General features: G+C 37.6%; 1 protein-coding gene across 2 annotated transcripts in view; it reads left to right on the top strand.

The window, feature by feature from the left end:
- CTNND2 (catenin delta 2) overlaps window positions 1-22,538 on the top strand; it is a 244,047-nt gene that overhangs the window by 110,831 nt on the left and 110,678 nt on the right. For both annotated transcript variants that reach the window (XM_029958914.1, XM_029958913.1), the window contains one exon: window positions 8,370-8,553. In XM_029958914.1, the coding sequence (XP_029814774.1) occupies window positions 8,370-8,553 (184 nt within the window). The remainder of the gene's footprint in view (window positions 1-8,369; window positions 8,554-22,538) is intronic.

Genomic DNA, 22,538 nt, shown 5'->3' with positions numbered 1-22,538 from the left:
TTAAGTTTAAGAGGAAATATCAAACAAGGTTATCTGGAGTGATAAATAGAGGACATCTGTTGCAGCATATTGCTTGACATACCAATCACATTGAACTTTTTCAGCAAGTCATAATCCTTTGGAAAAATTTTGATGCCCTTGCCTGAATGATGGAGTATTGAAATGCTTTCAGTCTAAAACCACTTTGTAGTTTGATATGTTTGCGATTTGCAACACTAAATACTCAAATTATATTTTGAATATAATTTATATATTCAAAATATATAAACTATATAATATAGTTTTTGTTTCAAACAGGTCAGAATGTTTCACTTTTTTGTTTGCAAAATGAAAGTTTGAGGATATGGTGAAACATGTTCATTCTATAATCAAATTACTTTTTTCATTGTGAACACTGTTTCTTAAAAAAATTATTTATTATTTTTAGGCTCAAAGGCCAACCTCCCTTTTTCTGTCCCAAATAATCCTTTTTCCCAGGTAACAATTTGGCTAATAAATAAGTGTTTCTTTTGTTTGTTTGTTTTCTTTTTTTAGCAACTATACACTGAGTCTTTCATTTTGCACATAGATGCAACTTTATAGATAGGACCAACTTTCTAATTGGTTCTTATCAAAAAGGAGTTTTGTATTTAGAGATGTAATTTAATGTTCAGCTTTAAGTATAAAATTTTTATTTTCTGTATTAGGATGTGTTATCAAACATATATTTTGATTTTGGGTGCTAGAAAAAAATTATTCAGTAAAATATGTGTGTAAGCACTGAAAAAAAAGTCTTTCCATTCATATATCCATCCTTGTTTGATTTCTTTGTTTTCTAATAAAGTATTTAATTTGGAATGGTGTTGCTGTTAGTCATGTATTAGGATAACATTTTGTTTGAAAGCAGTTGATTTATATTTTCCTGCGTTTCTCTCACTTAGAATAAATTACTTTTGGTGTGGCTTCTGTGTTTTATAGGACCTATTTAATTTCATCAGCTAGAATGCAAGTTAGGCAGGAACCACTGATCTTTTCCACAATAACTTAAATCAATTCTTGTAGTAATTCCTCTACTGTTTACCATGAAAGCTAATAGCTGGCTAATATTCTTGTCTGACAGTTCTTCCTTTTCACAGTTATGTGTTAATTTGAAGTGCACAGCAGAAAGAGAGGAACAACTTTAGGTCAAAAATTCAGTCCCATGCAAGGAATACAGACTTTTTTAGTTAATGCAATAGCATTTGGACAGAATTTGGTTTTAAGCAATATTAAAATTGGTCCCTCCTTTTTGTTTTAATAAAATTAGAGGTGTAATTTTGGAATAAAAAGAGCAGTAACTGAGAAAGAAAGAGTTAGTTTTTCAGAGGAAATGTTTATATTCTTTATACTATATGTGGTGTATACTTCTATGTAGTCAAGATCAAGCCATGTTTGTAAATAAACAAAAAAGACCCGATCACAATAATCCTTCTCCTCTGTGGAAGCTTTTGCTTTGTAAGGCTATGAATGTCTGCAAAGGAAAAAAAAGTCTTCTCACTGCAGTTTTCCTTAATGTTCTCTAAGCTTTTGTCTGCTTATGACTTTTACTGAAAGCTGGTCTTTCTCAATGTGGACTTTTCCTACATCAGCTTATATACAGATAGAAAACCACCTCTGCGTGTAAATAAGTGAATTACAGGAAGGTATGTATAGATATTCACTCACCAGATAAAAAAATATTTCAAGAAAATTGGTGAAAATTCCTTGTCTGTTATGCCAATTTTAAACTTATTTTCACAGTGTGCTTTTAAGGAGCTGCCTTATGAGTTTGTGAGTTGTTCAGGTGCCAGAATTCAAATCAGCCACTTTTTGTTTCCTACAGAAAATCTGTTACCAAGCCAGTTCCTCACCTTGACGGTTGAGCTGGTTGTGAAGTCTTATTGCACTTTATATTAAGAAATGTTGTAGTTGATATCCAGCATCTCTATAGCAGAACCGCTGTAATACATCAGGAGCCCACATCTGCTGCCAGGGAGTGGATCCAGCTCTGCAGAGCAGCCCTGCAGTTACAGTGGGGGCTCCAAGTGCCAAAGCTGCCAGCAAATGAGAGCTTGGGGTAGAAAATGCTTTTCCTAAGGACTCCAGCAAAAGATCCCTTGTGCTTGGCTTCTGTGCAGAGTATTTAGCACTCAGATTTCAATCTTAATTGGCATGTTCATGAGGGAGACTCCCTGTAGTATCCCTTTGCCTTCAGCGTATAAACAAAAAAGCCTGCCAATGCTCTGTTCACTCTTCCTGTGATGCAACCTCCCAGCAGTTTCAAATGGTTTTCTGCATCAGTCCATGACCAAACTATTGAATTATGATGGAAAAGAAAAACCTGGATGTGTTGGAAGACTTCTGGATTTTTATTTTTGCAAAGAATATTTAATAAGCAAAAACATAATATAAATTTAAGGTTGACTTAAACATCCCTTATTGAGAAGAATCAAAGTCTTATTTCTCCTAATAATATTCATTTACTTACAATTTCTTTATCATATCATTTATTTGGGCAAGTACATATTTTGCAGCACAATATAGTATATGTATAGTGGCAGTGTAGCAGGGGTAATGCTTTTTGGAAAAGATGACTTGTCCAGTTTCTTGGCTTCCATTTATATTTGTAGTCTAAGTTGTTCTAAGAGGTTTGTTTATATATATAAAAGTCATAATTTGAGTTAGCATTAAATCATGCACTAAATAATTGGTTAGACTTCCCTGATTTTGCACGTGCTCCCTTACTAGGATAATATTCTTTTACATACATATCATACATAGAAGAGTATGATCTCTATTTTCTTAACTTTGAATTGAATAAGGGTAGCGTGTGGTTTATCAGGTCTTCAGTTATATCTGACTATAGGTATACATATGTGAGTACCAGTTTGATTAAAACACTGGAAAAATTCATTGAAGTGTTTAATCAGGATGAGTTTGAGCTACAGCATGATTCAGAGATTATGGTGTTTTGGCTCAGACTGCTCCATTAATCCATTGATCCTTTAGGGTAAGTGATGTGGTATCTATTGTAATAGCTTAAGTTAATTTATGTAAGAAGAAATGCTGTTTCTAAGCTGAAAGTATGGCTTTGTCTGCTAAACAGTAGTAACATCTCATCAGCCTGGACTGTGCTTTTAAAAGGGTTGGTCTTGTTTTCAATCTTCTGGACTTTGTCTAAGAGAAAGTTAAATAAAAACTTTCCTGGTTCTGTGTTCTCTCAGTTCCCTCTAGCAGTGGCAACAAACCTAAATTGCCTTAATAGATTTTAGAATCTATGTGTAGTTTTTTTAATGAACTATATCTGTGGAGTTATGTCTTTTAAAAAGTCAATTATAACCTTTCTTCAAAATTTATAAGCATTTTTTAAATTTGGTTGTTGTTATCTGTGAAAGGCCTTCTTAGAAGAGATGATTTACATTTAATGCGATAAATAACCTCTTGACCATAGCAGGTGCATGTCCTCTGATAAGCTACTTCAGAAGATGTAACTTGATGCAATAAGATCTCCATAGCAAGCATTCCTGTAAACTCCTCTAAAAGTCCTTCATCTGGTATCTGCCAGACTGGTAGTTGATACTCGGATACAAAATCCATCTTCCAACTGGAACCAACTGAATACCTTCTGAATACCAGTTTCTCCTAAGTTTTAAGCTTAAAATGAGATTGCAAGATACTTTTTCATTGTATTTCAAGTTGTTATATGTAAGGGTGAAAAACTTCAACCTGTGACTAGAGATATGTTCAGTCTGGTGTAGCTGATTTTGTCTTTCTACAAGGCATCCAGTACAACCTAAAGGGATCTGCAAAGGGGACACAAAATGCCTACTCTAAATGCCTCACAGCTTTAAAAGCAAGAAGGAGAAAAGATACTATGAATGCAAGTGATTAAGTAAGAGATGTTCAACACTGATTTGTTCTTTATTTCATATGTCTTACAAGAGTCAGTCTGCAAATGCTAAACTATTGAGTTGGACTAGTGAGTTGCTGGATTAACAGCTCTCTTCTTGTATAGAGCAGGGTGAGTCTCACCCTTTGTCAAGAGTCACTGGTGAGTCCAGTCCCTCCCCTTCCTGGGGGCATCTGATGACATGCAGATTTTTTAGGAGGGAGTCAAGGCACCTCAGAGGCTATTGCAGACTTGTTGTGCTCAGAAACCCATTTCAATCAAGGCTTTCAGAGTAAGGTGTCTGTCATGGTTTGAGATAACCCCAAAATCCAATTCCCTAGCTCCATTCCCCCTCCCACATCTCAACCTAATATGAGATGGGTTTTTCCAGACAAAACACACCAGACTCAAAGTGGGGGAAAGGGAATATATTACAATGACTGTACAAATAAATATCATATCACATTATACACACGATCACAACTATCTCTACCATGACATATGTATTTACACTGATCAGATCTCTTCTCCCCTCCAAATAAAAGTCCCCCTCCAAATAAAAGTCCAGGAGGGAAAGAAGGACAGATCCCTTCCAGTCCTTAAGCAGCAGCATCTTCTGAGGCAGCAGTCTGTCTGTCTTCTCCACATGCAGCAGCTGATAGCTGGCTTTCTGCCAGCACTCACGAGGGAGGTATCCAAGCCTCTCTCTCGGCCCCATCGCCTCCAACCGAGGGGTCTTCGTGGGCTTCGTAACCCCAGACAAGGTCGTAACACCACGTCATATCACGAAGACACAGGGGGGTCTTCGTGACGGTCTGGTATCTCCAGGAGACTCAGCTCCTTGCAGGGCCTCTGTGCCCTGCCTTCAGGCTGCCACCGTGGCAGCAGTGCAAGGGGGGGTGGGAGCCAAGGTCAACTCCCCCCGCATTCCTCTGGCCGTCCCAGTCCAGCTCCAGGATGCTCTGAGCTTCTCAGCTCCTCTCTCACTCCGGTGCTGCATGTCCAAAACTGCTCTCCAAAGTAGGAGTCCATGTCCCTCTTCTCCAAGAGGGGTCTCAAGGGAGTTTTAGGGGATCTGGTACAGTCTTACCCCCAGAACTCTGTCTCTCAGGCTGCTGGCTCTCTTTCTCCCGGCTCTCCTTCCAGGAGTCCTTTCTCTGGTGCTGCATGTTGCTTCTGCTGCTCCTTCAGTTCAGGTTCTTATCTCTGGCTCTCTGCCACCGTTTCTCTGGTCAGTGCCCGCTGCTGCTCTGTGCCCATGGAGAAAACATCTCCCGGCATAACTACAGGCACCTAGCCCAGCTTTATGCTGTTCCAGGTCCCTGCAGCCCCCAGCCAGGGGCTGGGAGGCCCCAGAGGGCCCAAGGGGCTCAAAGCCCCTTCCTCGTGGCTCTACAACATGGCCACCTCTCCTCCCAACAACAAACTACAACTCATCTCTTCCGGTGAGATTGTGGGATGTTGACATTTTTGCAGGAGCGCCCATTGGACAGAACTCCAAAACTTCCAGGGGTTTCCACCCCTTGGGGTCTACCACTTTTCTTAGCCTCTGGGGGAAAACAAGATTCAAACCATGACAGTGTCAAATGTCTCAGTAACCAGCTTCTTACTGTAGTCTTAAAGGGTATGTCGTATGCATGCTTGAAAAATATATTCATAGTCATGTGGTGAACAGGTAGTTCCATAATGTAAAGTGCCTTAGGTGAAAGATTTATTTTATTGTCACTCTCTCTTGCAAAGTCAAGGCAATGGATCATCTTCTCAGACCCCACATAAATCTAACTCCAGGTCATCCTCAGCCAAAACAATGGGAAGTGAATTGCCAGTGCCCTTTCATAACTGCAAATCCTTAATTAAGGAAGGTTACAATGAGACATGTAGAACGCCAGCCTCAGCAAGTAGCAGACTTACTGCTTCTGAGAATAAATTTTAACTTGTCAGAAGAAAGTTGGTGGGTTATTTCATTCGTGTGGTTGGTAGTATTCAGTCTTAAAATTATATAAAATTCATTGTTCTAGGGTGGAAGAAGATTATCTCACACCTTAAAACTGTGAAGAGCAAAAACTTTGAAGATGGCACCAGGCTTACTGGGCAGTGCCATTTTGCTTGATTCTGCCTTGATTTCAAATCATTTTAGGGGAAGGTAGAATAGCTATTTTAGCCTGCTGGTCCTATCAGACTCTTACTCTGAAGGTTTAATTTCTAGTTTGTGAAACCAGAGAGAAAGAGGGCTTAGAGAATATTTCTAGGCATCTCAACTATTCCTCAATATCAACTTATTATGATGTTTATGTGAGTTTGCTTTTAATTAGCAAGAACCTGCAGTGAATAGAAAATAGTATAGACATATACGTTTTTAAGCATTTTACTAGACAAGTCTCTTGTGTTTGCTTCTTTTATATTCTTTTCTGCTTTTCCAGTTCATGACTAGTTCTTGAAGCCCAAAGTACTGATTGTTTGCCATCAGAGCATTCTGCTGCTTCACTTTCAAAATAGGACTTCTTCACAAAGATGCAGCATATTGTCTTACATAAGAACTAAGTTAAACCCAAAAAAGGGGAAAGATTTGCATTCTGATTCTCTGCTTTTATAGCATGCATATCATTTACATCTGTCTAGATAAATGTAAAAAAAAAAGGCAACCACATTGTTGTTTTTACTGATTAAAACCAGCAAAAAGCTAGGTATTTCAAGAATAGGAGATGTGCCAATAAAGCTTGCCAAGAACAGGTCATGAAAAGTGAGTATAAATATGTTTATGGAGGTCCTTTAAATATGGAATTCCTTTTCATAAAGACATTCCGAACAAAATTTAAATGACAGCTCTTTTCTTTAAAAAGTAGCATTTCTTAAATGAAAATAAGAACAGTATTCTTATTTCTGCTTTTTTTTTTTTGGTCTGTAGGTAAAGTCTCTCTGCCTCATGCAGATTATTTTAACGTGGTTTTTTATTAGTATGCTGATCAAAATTTTTCCATTAAACTGTGTAATCATCTTTGCAGACAGTTCCATATAAAATAATTTAAACATAAAATTGTATAACTGCAGTTAATTTTAAAGGGAAACCCAAAAATGTAGGTTGATTCCTGTTAATTACACTGCTCTGTCAAACCACAGAATGCTAAAGAAAGCCTTGAGCAAGTGGTGTTCTTGCTACCTATATTTATAAATGTCTGTCCTAAGGTCTTCCTTCAGCATTTTCTGCTCCCTACCACTCACTTAGACTTTTTTTGTAGCCTTCATACTTGTAACCACTTATATATAGTGATTAGAATAATTCTTCTCTTTTGGTTGAAGACTTGATGGACATAAAGTCAAAACTCATTTTTGCCACTCGAGGCCAGGTATGGGGCCAAGCTACTGTCCTTTTGGAAGGAGACTAGGGAGGAGTAGGTTTGGATTCTAGAGAAGAGGACAAATGTTGGCAAGGGGAATGTGATGAAGAGTCAGGCTTGCTCTTCCAGCTGCTCCTGGGAGGATGCTGGCCTAAAATAAAGACCACTCATTCTTCATAACCACATATTGCCCTCCAGCTTCCCCAAGAACTAGCAGCTGCCCTGCAGCAGCAAGCTCTTGACACAGCACAAAAATCTTTCCCAGCAAGTACACAAATATATACAAGGGAATGGAAAGCAGGGTGTCTTTTGCTCCCAACAATTTCTTGCCTGCTTTCTGTGTCACACATCAGCAGTGACCTTGATCTTTGCAGCCGTGCTCAGAAAGCTTTGGCTCTTGATTTCTCTTCCTTTTCTTTGACACATTATGAATTGAGGGAGAAGGGGGTTTGATTTTTTTTTGAACTTCAGTAAATCTCCTTGTGCCTTGCACCATTAAGCTTGTTTCTGTATAAAAACAGTAATTGTCTGTACATTTGTATAGTAAAATATTTACAAAATGAAAAATTACTTGTTGAAGGTTTGGATAATACCATACTGCTGTATCAGGTTGTGAGGAAAGTCTTTTTGCTTATAGTACCAACTAACCTAGACAGTTACTTGCATTACATTGAAGATCACAGGGTGATTTTGTTCTCTCAATGTGTATCTATGAACAGTGAAAGTTTTAGTATAAATCAGAACCTGTTTTCTGCTATTTGTTTTTATTAATTTTACTTACAAAGAAGATATCTGAAGACCAAGCCCTAAAAAGTTCCTTATAATACTCCTTCATTTCGTGTGTGCTTTACAACCTGTGTAGACCTAGATCATAACCAGCTGCTCAGTTTTTAGGCTTAGCTCTGAGAAATTTCCAGGGTTACTGTGACTACACGTTGTGTATTCAAAACTGTATTCTCACTGCAAAAGTGTGCAGGTATCAGTCAGCCCTATTCACATGTAGTCTGGTTTATTCTTGACAGAAACAGCTTAATTAAGCACACCAATGCTGTGAAATATATTGTTTTGATTTGGGTTTTTTAAAACAAAAACTATTTAAACTTTTTTTTTTTTTAATGTTAATTATTAGTACTTTTATTTCTTTGTAGGAGTTCTCTGGAATCTATCCTCCTGTGATGCACTGAAAATGCCAATCATCCAGGATGCCCTCGCAGTGTTGACCAACGCAGTGATCATCCCTCACTCTGGATGGGAAAACTCTCCGCTCCAGGATGATCATAAAATACAGCTCCATTCATCCCAGGTGCTGCGCAATGCCACAGGGTGCCTAAGGTGAGTACTGCAAAACATCTGCTTTACCTTGCTTTGGTTTGAATTGATATTTCTTATTCTTAGGCACCTGTAAAGTCAGTGATTGGTGTGTATGTCAGCAAAGTTGATGACTTTCAGTGATGTAAACTTAAAGTTAGAAATAAATTAAAAAAGAAGATGCAGGACATTCAAAAACAATCTCTAGAAAGACTGCTGGGGGTTTTCTATTTTTCTTTTCTTAGCTGCTTTCACCCAAGCTTGTATATTACATATGTTTTCTTCCTTGTAGATTTACCCTGTTTCCCCATTTGCTTAAGTCAAGTCAATATGTTCTCGCTATTATGCCCAATTTAATCAGCACAAAAAGTAATGAAGATGCTACCAAAAAGTAAGGTCATAAAGTTCCAGATACCATTGCTGGAGTTATGATAAATATACAAAGTAGATTTTTTTCTACTCTGTGAAGATGAGAAATTAATTTCAATAAGAGACCAACCAATTTAACATTGTACAAGTAGAAGTCTTAAATAGATCCTTAACAAGTATGATAATTATTTATGTTTATAATTGTATGCCAAACTTGTATATGCAATGCCAACATGCACTTATATAAATATGTGCAGTTTGATCTGTCCATTCCTAAAAGTCCTGTGGATGTGAGAATAAAAATATGATGAGTAAGAAGAGTTTCAGTTCTGACAAAATCTTACTAAAAGATTGAGTCATAGCACTTTCTGAATTCCAATGCATATCATTTTCTAGAAATATTTTAGGATATTAAGCATTGATTTTTTTCCTCCAGGTATATTGGAGAAAATAATCTGTAGTCCATCTCAGAGACACGTAAATTGATTAGTTAATATTTTACATGCATCACAGGAAATAACAAAGTGAATAGTCTGTATCAGTAATACAATCTGTTGTAAGCTGCAGCCAAAGCATACATTATCCATTGAAGAGTAAAATAAAAAAAAATAAATTGATAGGAGGCAAAGTGAAATAGCAGTATTTTTTTTTACATATCTGTAGCAAGTACCTTTTTGTCTTTGTGGCCTTTCATAAAAAAAAATTTCTCCCTTTCCAAAGTAGTATTTGAAAAGTTTAAGGGAAAAAGTAATAAATATTATTGGTGGTTTATATGTAATCAGAAGAGAATGAAAGATAGAAGGTAATAACTTATATACTGCAAATATACTTGTATTGGACAATGCAAATGTGATTATGTGAGTACCAGCTATCTTGAGGTATATGACTGAAGCCAGGTATTAGTATCTGAGTTGTATTGACTTTGAAATGAGTATTGCATTCAAATCACTAGAAAAAAAAGTTGTTCAAATCACTGTGACAGAAGTTATTACACAAAGACCTGTACCACATTATACGTCTCACATTTCCAATGTATCTCAGTTAAAGAGCTGCCTCTGAAAAGAAGCATCTGTTATAAATTTGGGGCTTCACAGTACCCCTTCTCTGACCAAGCATGTCTGGTGTTGATCTCCCCACACCGTAAGCTCCATCTTCCTGTTAATTTTTCCCAACTGCTTCTCAGGGACTGATGCTCATCCCTGATCCTGCAAATCTCAGTTCTTCCTACCTCATAATTGATGGATTCATTTGCACACTGGTCTTGAAATCTTTCTTCTTTCTCTTTTTTTTTTTTCTTGTGAGTGTATGTGCACGCCCATTTGCAAACTGATGTGAGCTTACTGTAGCCTGCATTCTGGGTCAGCCTGAGGACTTGGGGCCACATGAGAAGGGTACGTTGCCTAATCTAATACACACTGCTTTGCAGCAAGGCTTACTACCAAGTGCTTGATGGTATGCTGTCATAGCAGAATGGCTTCTGGTCAGCTCCTGCGAAATAAGCTCATATCTGCCTGCAAAAGACTGTGCATATTATAACTCTTGAGTCTTTCCCAGGTAGCTGTAGCGGCAGCTCAAATGCTGTCCTGAGCAGGTTGGTCTTCTTTCTAAAACCAGGCCCTTCAATCATAGTATGGCTTTTTAATATCTTTCTAATATCAAACCCTCCCTATTTCCCATAGGCACCTTTATGTCCTCCTAATGGCTTCAGATATTTATTTGGCCTCCATCCATCTTCTTAAGTTAGTTTCATCCCACTGAGTCTGTATGGATGCTCTTTGGCGGAGCCAGAACATTTGGAGAGGGTTGAAACTTATTACTGCTTCACACCAGCGGGAACTTTCTTGTTTACCTTTCCCCAGTCGCTGTTGAAGATAAGCAAAATGTCAAGTTTGAGTTTTTACAGGAAAGAAAAGTAGATACTGACCTCTGAGATAGTAACTGGATTCTTATGTTGAATTCATGTAATGTAATGGGACTGTAAGCTGGTGGAAACAGTGAATGACAGAAAAAAGTATCATAAAGTTCTGTGGAGATGATTGGAGTCTTGCATGTTCTGTTCTGGTAGTACTTTAGTGTACTTTAGCTAGCATTCCTTAAATAGCCACCACCCTCAATAAATTGAACAGCTATCACAGTTTCCACTTGGGACTAGTTACAAGTTTCGCATTTCCATTTAAAGATCTCACTTGACAAGGGAAGTAAATCAGGAAGATGCAATGTGGTTGCTGGCTCAGATAGTGCTGTGTTTATCTGGTAAATGGGAAATTCATTGTCATCTTCCACAGAAGAATTTTTTCTAAGACTGTGGTTTTTTTGTCCTCTGTTGTTTTCTTTTTCTGCTTTTGCTAGAGCTCATTTTTGAGGGGACACAGTTAAAATTCAGTTGCATCAAGTTTATCAGTGACAGTATCAGAGGAAGAGCAGTGGTATTCAGCATGCTTGACAAATGCTTCTGAATATGTAATGTTAACAGACTTTAGAGACATCAGGTTGTACTACATAGGTTTAATGCTAGTAAATATGCCAGGAGGATTTGGGTTTGGATTTTAATCAGTCTTCTGTGACTTGATTGTCTGTGTATTCACTGCTGAAAACTTTAAATAATATCTGAGAGGTGCCGTAATTTAATCTGTGCCATATACAATGCTAATAAGTAGTTTGCAATGGCCGTTTTACAGGAATAGTCAGATCTTTGTTTTTGTGGTTTTTTCACTGCACACTATTATTCCTTCTGCTGATCTTCACCTTTCTCCACTTCTTGATGAGAATTTCTTATGCTTTTTCAATTAAAAAGTTGGTTATTAACTACAATTTTTAGTATTCCTGTCTGCTTATTCATTATCTTTCCTAACCAGTTATAGACTATAACTAATCTATAACTCCAGTCACCCAGTAATCCAAATGAAGTCGTTATGAGATCATGCAAAAAATAGGAGCAACAACAGACTCTCTTTTCCTTTTATTTTCTCTGTTCCTTAAAGATGTTATTTAAAAACTGCACTTTGCATACTTTTCTGATTTGAAAAAGGAAAACAGTTTTAATACAATATTGTATGAATTAATTTTACATAGTTTGAATGCTTTGAAATTGTTTAGATAATTCAGAGATCTAAATACAGCATTATACCTATCATTTATAAATTTAAATATTCGTCTTTCATAAATTGCCAGACCTCAGTGTGACGTGTGCTTGGAGTAAGCACCCAATTTACTTGCCTCCCCACTGTGATGCTAGTACCTTACCTCATTAAGCTCTGGTAAAGTTTGACTTCTTTTTTTTCCTTTTGGATTTCAGCTGTGACTGCGTTATTTGTGCTCGGGAAATACCATATCTTTGGTTTATAGTTTCTGATTTACTTAAACTTATTAGGGATAGTCAGGTGAAAACTGAATTTGGAATCTCAGTTGTTTATGGGGGGTTACAATCTCTAATCAGAAATTTAAAAATCAACAGGAGACACATTGCATAATGTTGTCTTAACCTGAAACTTCAAGCTTACTTATCATAAAGCTATAGATCCCTGTCCAGAAACTTAACTGAAAAAAGTCCCAGGCAAAAATATTTTCAAGAGTTTTGTCGTGATGTACAATCTGGTGGAACTTTGTTTTTCTCTGAATTTAAGATCAATTTGAGTTAACATAATATTATATTATCTGAGGACTTTAAAGAATTTTAAGACTTTACTAGTTTAAAGTTCTAATCTGGGTTTAGATGCAAAAAAATATGTTAACTGTGAAGCCTTAATATCAAGTGGTTTTAACTGTTTTGTTTGTGAATGATCTATTTCACAAACATTTACAGCTAATGCATTTTTCTCACCATCCTATTTCTCCTCCAGTTCTCTTCTAAGCATCCAAAGTCTATCGATTCCTATTCTTAGGACCTTCTGTAATCTGTTGTGAATAGAACATTCTGCTGCATACTGACAAAATGAGATGGGGGGGGCAGCTTAAAATAAATAGCACAGACTGTATTATTTATCATCTGTTTAGTTTCTAAAGAAACATACATGAAGACACATATGTATATGTGAAACATGTTTCTGAAAAGACTAAAATGATACATGTATGTATGTGCACGTTTATATGCGTGTTTTTGCGTATATGCATTCAGATATAGAAGGGCAGATTATGGGAGCTGCAATACCTTTCTGTCTTTACTGACTGGTGCAAGCTCTGAATATTTTCTGTTGAGTATAAATGGAGCTGGTTTCGTTCAGTAGGTCCAGGAGCTTTGCTGCTGATTTTATGATTCTCCTCCTATTAACAAAACAGTCACATTTTGTCCATCCCTGTGGATTCTGTGGTGGATATAGAGATGCTGGACTTACCAACCCATCTTAGTACTTCCTGTGCTTTTCTCAAGCCCAGGAGCTCTTCTCAGGCTGACCTTACCATTTTGTCCAAAGCCCATGCTTTCTGTCAGAATCCAAAACTCAAATTAATTGTGTATTTCCACTGGCAGCCTACTCAAGGGAGGGACATTTGCTAAAAGCAGTTCCAGCAAACTAGAGACATGGGAGAGAGAAAACTACCTAGAGAGATACTGGAACAGGTTTATCTACTTCCAAATCCAAACTTGAAATTTTTCCTCCTCTTAACCTCTTCAAATCCAGTCTTATCCTACAAAAAGGAGTCATCACCACTGTTCTTGTCTTTTTAATACATTTTGAGCTATTAAAATTACAAAACTGCTATAATTAACATCCAAGAACAATGAGATCAGAAGATTTGATTGCAAGTATCTAGCCTCTTTATGTGAAGGTAATGTGATGAAACACATTGTATTTTGCATAATCTACCACGTGGCACACCATTAATAAATTAAACACCATTTGGCCATAACTACAATGTTGAATCAAGTTAGAGAGTTCCTAAGCTTCAGGGTTATACTGGCGATACTGGTATGTCCATTGTGGAAAAGTACACATGCTCCTGAGGGCTCTCCTCATCTTGAGAATTTCTCTGGGACCTGGAGTTGAAAGTCAGTGCAGAGGAAGGCCTTGTCAAGAAACCAAAGAAAAGCTTAGCTTTAGTGTCTTGATTTTTGTGACATTCAATCCCTTTTCACTAAAACTTAAATTCTTACTAAAATTGTATCATTTTTACACCTGGGTCCCAGCAATTACAAGAAGCTGAAAAGTCCAGTCCTGAAAAAAAGTCACAAACCAGTCTGAGAGGCCACAAAGATTGCATCCCAGTTAAGCCTGAAGTTTCGAAGGCTAATTTCTGCAAGATATTAAAGAGATTGTTCCTTCTGGAATGCTACAGTTGTTCAGAAATATAGCTGAAATAAAAGTCTAGTGTTAAGACACAGGGGGAGAAAGATATTTTAGTATGAATAGATCATGTCCTCTGATTACTGCTGTAATATTTTTATTCAGAAAATACTCAAGGGAAAAGTACCGACAGAATTAAATGTGTAGCTGTGTCAGACACTTAAACACCCCACTTTTTCTTCACAGTGTAGTTACTCCTACTTTGCATATTCATGAACAAATTTATAAAGTTTATACAAGGTCATACTGTATTAATTATAGCTGTGGCATTCAAATAGCACTCTGAAGCTTAATACTTTTTCAGCATTCCTGGTAAAAGCATTATTTTTAACATACCAAACTGATGCTACAAATTTCACATTGCTCTGGAAGTTCATTCTGGGCTCAAGCTTTAAGATCTTAAATTTTGTTTCTAAAATAATGTTATGGAATGCTCCTTGTATTCTTTTTCTGGTCTGAAAGTATATAGTATAGCATGCCTCCAGACACTTTTCTCTTTCCTGTACTTAAAAAAATACAATAAGCTATGGTGGTTACTTCATTTTATCTGAGATGCTGAGCTACTCTGTGAAAATCTGCCCTCAAATGCAGAACAAACTCCCAGTGTATTGATTTTGCACGGAGATAGCCAAAAAGTGATCTGTCAACATCCATCTTCAAAGTACTATTTATCTGATCCCTGGGCAAACAAGGAAACTCACTCGTGTCAGTGAGACTTCATGTTTGGATACAAATTGGAAATACTGGACCTATATGTCAGAGTGTGCTAACTTAGGACCTCGCTGAAATTTAGCTCCTATTCTTCAATTAGCATCTGTTATTCTCGTTACATGAATGTACATGTGTTTTTTTAGGGAAAAAACCCCAAGAACTCGACCTGGTGTCATACACACATTTATGAAAAGAATGAATGTGCCTCAGTACCTTTTCTTGCATCTTATGATATTCTTAGGCTCAGCAACAATGACAGAATTACCAAGTGCCACCTCCTAGGCTGAATGGTCCTAACCTTCGATGTGGGGTGTGTTAAATACCTCAAGTACATTTTGAATGACTGATTATTTTTCCAGCTTTTGGTAATTTTAATTCTTCTCAGGTTGCATGCCTGCTGGTTAGCTAGTGCCTAATGTGAAAATTAAATGTCCACTCATATTTGCATAGTTAGGTAGTGTTAATTTACATTTCCTTCTGTCAGAGGTTTAAACTGTGTGGAATGCTCGGAAGAAAGTGAAATTGAATTGTGAAAAGGCTTAGACTTTGTGGGGTTTATTTAATTTCAGAACAGTTTTCATTTGTGCGGTAACAAGTGTTACCATGACAGACACTGTAATTAAGTATGATCTGAGTCTTGGTGTGCTGTTGACTAGATTTGAGCTGACTCCAAGCCCAGCTGACAATAACGGGTCTGCTTCTTGCTGTCCAGTGCAGAGCTGAATATCACAGTGGCACAGCTGTTTTCTTCTTGAGAAGAGTCCCCTAAGCCAGTGTGGCACCGCATGTATTTTAGAGCATGCCATGCATTCACTGCATGGGAAGTTGAAGAGATGGAACCAGTTCTGTCTAGCCCCCCCCTGCTACCAAAACCCAGCCACAGAAACTCACTACACTTAAAACTGTTAAAACTGTTAAAACTGTTTGGATTACTAGGCAATATGAAAGAGGGACATGTAAAAACCCAGCTCTGCATGGAGAAGGAAAGGCTGGGTGTACTTCTGCAGCTTCCCCTCTTTATTTTATGATACATGGCTTAAAATCTGAAGATACTTTGCTTAGGAGTGAGAAGGTCATTTGGTCTCTTTGCTCAGTCTGAGGATTTACAGTAGAGAGGTGTATTTGAGGTACTCTGAGCTTGCTTCATCCTTCTGGATAAGCCAGCCAGCATCATGGAGTAAGCATTTTATCACCTCCTTTCATAATGTTGTGGGCATGTGAACTGTTTCACTTCAGGCGCAAGAGTAATTAATGCCAACAACTCAAGCTGAGCCAGCGCTCAAGTCTTTTCCCACAAGAAGGCTTTGATGACATTCCACATGTCTAAAAGTTGGTGAGCTACTGAGAGCTGGTGAGAAATGTTCTCCCATAATAACTGTAGCACTGAAGCCCTAAGGCCTGCAGTCCCTACTAACCACACTTACAAGCTTTGCTACTTTTATCTGTTTTGGAAATATTTTCCCAGGAACCCTTCTGATGAAATAAGTAAATAAATAAAAATACAGCTCCTGAGGGGTGTGATAAAATAGGCTGCGAACTGCCAGGCCTGCTTAGTTTGCAGTCCACTCAGAATGTCTGAAGACCAAAAAGCAGAAGCTCATTTCTGAATGTCATCTTTTATGAAACTTTGCCCAGCAAATGTTGAGATGGCATTCTTATTGTCACTGCACATCTCCATACAGGAGTTTTAACATTTTGTAAGTTTTGGGTTTTTTATCAGAGAGGACAATATAGTAAGAACACATTGATAAAGAAAAATGAAGACCATTACTTGCAATAAAATTGATTTCTCACTTTCTGAGAGGATTAGCAAAGTGGACAGTTTATTTGGGAATAAATTGAGGCTTCTTAAAGACTGAAATAAAAAGCAAGTGATGTCCTTCACTAATTCAGTTCAATTTCATCATTTTTATCCAATTTGAATACTTCTGTGAACATAATACAAACTAACACTCACACACATGGAGTGAGCAGGTTCTAAGCTCAGGCAAGGTATAAGGTGATGCTGATTTCCAGCTACTGCTCATTGATACACACACAGCCTTGTGGACAGTGCCTCAGAAAGGCAACATCAGCACAGGAGGAGAAGATTTTCATATCTTCTGCCAGAAAAGTCTGTGCTAAGTTTCTGTCTAATATGGTAAGCAAGGTGGAAGACTTCTCTCTTTAAAAATGAGTTAAAGATACTAGAGGTTTGTAGATTTTAGCGGTTTTTTTCCTACTGCCTTCCCTAAATTAGCTTCATGTTGTATTTTCAAGTTCTTTATTACTGTTGGGAAAGTTTTCTTGGGAAAGAAAAAACATGTTATTTTTAGCAAAAAGTAAAAAATCCAGTATTTTAACTGCCTAAGCATGTACTATGAAAATATTTAATATCTGCCTTATAGATGTCCTTTTACAAGAGCTTGTAGTGACAGGGAAAGGCGGAATGGCTTCAAACTGAAAGAGAGTAGGTTTAGATTAGATATTAGGAATAAATTCTTTACTGTGAGCACCATGAGGTACTGGAACAGGTTGCCCAGAGAAGCAGTGGATGCCCCATCCCTGGAAGTGCTCAAGGCTGGGTTGGATGGGACTCTGAGCAACTTTATCAAGTGGAAGGGGTCCCTACCCACAGCAGGGGGGTTAGAACTAGATGATCTTTAAAGTCCCTTCCAACCCAAAGCATTCAATGATTCTATGATAGTATTTTTAGCTAGGATTGCACACTACAGACAGACTGTTTCAGTGACAAAGTACTTCTGAAGTATTTGTCCTAGTGTAGCTTTTTTACTTTCACAGCTCATTTCTTTTTGTCAGGTAGTCATTTATTATAGTTAGTTGGTTACAGCTTCAGCATTTTCTCTTGAAGGACAGTAGCGTTGTGAAATTCCTCTTCCTCTTCCCCTGCTGTCATTCATCCATCTTTATATCTGATTTAATGTGTGTAAAAGAACAATATTTGGAAAGTGTTTCAGAAGAGATAGTCATGAAAGGGCACAATCTGAGTATTATGTATGTACAAATGTGAATTTGGGGTTTTATTTTTAATCCCCTAATTAAGTAAAAATACCTGATACAATAGATAATAAAAATATTTATTTACAAAACAAATTACTTAATTCCCTGGGTTCACTTTATATAATTTATTTGTGTTGAGGAAGTTTTTCAGTAGACTGGTCAAATTGATTGACTTTGATTTTGATACCTGCTGACTTTGGTAGCCAGACTTCACTCTAAGGAGTGTCTTCTAATTGATGCAAATATGAGAAAATGTGCAACATTGTTTGCACTTTTGGTAGTTACTTAGGGTTAGCTGCTGGTGCTAAGTCTGGTTGCTCTCCAGGCTGCTCAGATGAGCACTTGGAGTCAGTGAGTAGCGAGATCTAAAGCTGCCTCGCCTTGGGCACAGCTTGTGACCTCAGAAGTGTTGAACTTCTGTAACGCCACAGAAACAAGGGAGATCTCATTTTTAGGTAAGAAACACAGTGGGATGTCATCCTTTTTATAGCCCATGTGATAAAGGGAGCACAGCAGAGTGTCATGGCTCTGTTTACATTTACCTACAGTATGATCAAGAGGCGGAAACAAATATTTGTGAGTTTATATGAAAATTTGCTGTTCACAAGAGAACGATCAACTGGGACAAATTTAAGAGAAGAACCAACTGGGACAAATTCAAGAAGGAGGGTGCAGCTTTGTTAATTTAATATCAAGGACAGTGAGGTAACTAGGATGATGTCTTCTGTACTAGACATGAATCTGTTTTGAAAACAGTGTAGTCCTCCTTAGCCCACTCTCAGTGTCACCCTTCCCTGTCACTAGGTTGTGGAGGTTACTGAGGACAACTGGTCCACACACAAGACCTAAGATCCACCAGCAAAATCAGCAGGAGCCTGGCTTCCACTGAGATCACCAACTCTGAAATGGGGAAGAGGGAAATTCACATGAACAATGCAATTTTCTGAACTGAAATTTCATACAATTTGCAGCAATGACATGGGAATTTTTAATTGTTTTTACAGCAACAATGTATTTGCTTTCTTTGTTTCCTTCGCCTTTGAGAGGACTGTTAGTTTTGATTTTGCCTTCAATTAGATTATAGAAAAGGGAACTAATAGAGTATTTGGGCACTGAATTAATCACAGATTTCCCAGTTTGTTTTTTTTTTGATTGAATATTTTTTTAATAAAGAGAACAGGGGTACCCAAAGTTAAGTAGGCAGCATTTCCACCTTGGAGGCATTCAGGGAAGTAATCTCCTTCCTTTGATTATAAAAGCAATTTATGACTTGTTTTAGGTGTCTTATTTGACTAGACACGTGAATGAAGTGCTGCTTGTTCAGAGGCATACATACTACTGCTGTATGTCACGTTTGTGTATGCATGGATGATCTGTAAATTACCAGTTTGTTTTACTATTTGTTCACCTGAATATATAAGTACGTTAAACACTTTGCTAGTATTATTATCTATAATGAAAACACATAATTACTCGCTAATAAAACAGAAAGATCAGTGTGCATCTGTGTGGGAGGTTGTATGTATTTATAAAATTTTCTTTTCTTTGGTACTCTTTGACCTGAATACCAACAGCAGTTGGTATTATTTCTTTTAAGAAAGTGGAGAGTGATTGCTTTAGCACAAACATTTTATTCTAGAATTGTGGCTCTACATATCATGAAATACATGGAAAGCATTAGCTGATTAATTATCCCCATAATTCTCCAACATATCTCTGTCTAGACTATAATACATGCAGTATTACTTCTGCCAGGGTTACATTTTGCCTGACCTTATGGCAGACATACAATGTAATTACTAAATGGGGGGTAATTTATGTAAACAAATGTTAGTTTTTCATAGCATGAGCCCTATCATTATGTTTTATTGCTAGTGGATGTGTTATTTAGTCAGCCGTTCTTCAGGGGCTTGGGTAGATCATTATTGTAAATTATCTTTACACTATAAACTCTAAGGATTTACATGTTACAAAGTATCATAATCCCTAGATATGATTTTTGTTTCCTCTCCTACAAATATGTGAGAACTCTAATTGATCATGCTTTAGCAAAGTAAATATATTTCACTTCATATGAAGGTACTCTGGTTATTTTCTAGTTAGTACACAGAGTTTGGGGAGTGCTAATGCAAACCACATCTTGTGCTATCAGACATAATAGGTAAAAAAAAATGCAGGAACTTGAATAGATTTAATACTTTGATAACTGTCATGTGCTGACCTTCATCTATCAAAAACCTTTGAGGTAGCTGCCATACAATAAAAGTAATTGACTTCCATTGCTCCTTATAATCCAAACTAACCTAATAGCTCCCATTCTTAAATCAAGTGCAGGAATGTGTTATGAAGAGAACAATGAACTATCCTCCAATTTTCTTCTCAGTTTCAAATAGTATTAATAACATTTCATTCTTTCCTTATTTCTTATTCTTATATTAGGAAAGAAAGGAGATTGATCATGTTTACAGTGACATTTGAACAGCTGGAGTTTTCATTGGTGCAGACATGCAGCAGTATTGGGAATATGACTCTTGGCATGCATCTAAGCTTATTCATTCCTTTCTTGCTTAATCATTTCACATTTACTCCTCTCTGTTGGAGGTCTGTCCTTGTGCTATTCATTTTTTGAAGTTCCTGTGTTCATTGAGAAACAAACTACTAACCTGTCTTACCAATAATAAACATTTGTTCATGCTCAAAATCTGCAGTGAGAAACAGAATGGTTTCCAGGAGATGCCAGTTTCAAGTTTGCTCTGCTCTTTTCATAGTTAGAGTGAAATGAATTCAGTGGCCTTAGCACAGTTCCTCCTACTGTCTCACTCAAAGAAGTGCTACTGTTGCCAGTCCTTGATACCTAGGCAGGAAACAGGAATGATGTCAGCAGTAGAACTGGAAGGTAACTTGCAGCACTGGGTAGGTGTACCTGCAGCAGGTTCATATCAGCACGTTCAGCCAGCAGTAGACTATTTCATTTGGTATAAACCTCCCGTGGGCCTGGACTGTGCATTTAAATTGTTATTCTCAATTGTAGTGGCATACTTTCCATTTTAACTTTGTTAACTATACCTACCTAGGCATTTGTTAACCATATGTTAACCATACCTACTTACCTTTGATCATTCCTCCTGACACCAGCACCAATCATGACAGTCACACATTCAGTGCATTTTGAATCCTCTGTGGAGCAGTTTCAGAGCTGAAGGGTGTACACTGAATTAAAAACAAATAAACGAAAAAAAACACCACAACAAAAATCCCTAAACAATCAACTTGTTGGGAACTTGGGAACATACCATACTGCTGTACAGAAATTATAGCAGAACCCTTTCCTGGGTAAACAGAAAGCCTCCTGAAAACACGAGAAGAGACAAAGGAGTAGAAAGCAGAACAACAAAGGAGTATGTAAAGCTGCATTTGGGGATAAAATGAGGAAGATCAAAGACCAGCTGGAGCTAACTAGGGACATAAAAGGTCACAGCAGGGAATTTTACAGTCATATGTATTCTGAAAGGTGAAAGAAGTTGGGGGGAATGTAAGTGCATTTCTGCATGGAGAAGAAAAATCAGTGATGGATAAAAGGGAAAAGACCGAAGAACTCATCACTGGTTGTGCTACAGTCTTATCAGGTAAATCCTGCTTCTAGACTCCTGTACATTTCAACATGTTTTAAGAAGGGCAAGGAAAAGCTAACCATGGGCAAGCAACAGGGTAAGGACTATTTAGAGAACTTATATATATTCAGATCTGTGACACTGGATGGAATTTACCCAAGGGTACTGCAAGAAAAGCTGATTGATACAGTTGTGAGGCATCTGTCATGCTGGTGTTTTGGGGAGGTAACTGAGAACTAGAGAAAGGCTAAAAATTTATCTGTCTTTGAGGAGAGCAGAAAGAACAATCTGGTGATCGCCTTTACATCAAACCCTGGAAAAACTATGGACTATGACTTCTTAGAATCCATTTCAAAACATATGAGTGAGGAACAGTTAGCATGGAGTTACCAGTGCCAAATCATGTTTAATGAGTGTCGTTGCCTTTTGTGATAAAGTGTTTGGCCATGTGGATGAAGAGAGAGCACTGATATAATACATTATCCCTTAACTGTTTTATCAGTACAGGCTGAAAACCCTCTGACTGAGAAGGACCCCTTTTGAAAAGGAACTGGGGCTTATAGAGGGCACCAAAACCCAATACAAGCCAGCATTGTGTTCTCATCATGTATATGGCAGACTGGGGTACGTCTGTGACCAGCAAGTCTGTGGAATATTTTCTCCCTTTATTCAGTACTGCTATGACTACCTTTGCAAAACAATGTCCAGCTTTGGGAACGCCCCAATCCAATAATAATTCTCAGAAAATGGAGAGGGTGCAGGGAAGAAGTCACAAGTTTCACCTTGGAAGGTTCAAATTGGACATTACACTTTATCAGGAAGGTAGTGCAACACTGGAACAGAGAGGTGGTAGAATGTCCATCATTTGGTTTCTTCAAGGCTTTCCAACAAAACTACTGACCTTGTCTGTTGTTGATATAGTCCTTCCTTAGGCAGCAAGCTGGACTTGGATGACTTCCAACCAACATTTCTGAGATTATGCGAGTGACTCCAGAGTTTCAAGTCAAGCCCCTGGAAAAATAGGAATACAGAAATTGCA

The sequence above is a fragment of the Manacus vitellinus genome, unplaced genomic scaffold (assembly GCF_001715985.3).
Source record: "Manacus vitellinus isolate BGI_N305 unplaced genomic scaffold, ASM171598v3 scaffold_17_pilon, whole genome shotgun sequence".
Lineage (NCBI taxonomy): Eukaryota > Metazoa > Chordata > Aves > Passeriformes > Pipridae > Manacus > Manacus vitellinus.
The sequence above is the reverse complement of the archived record's forward strand: the minus strand, read 5'-3'. Positions and strand labels throughout refer to the sequence as shown.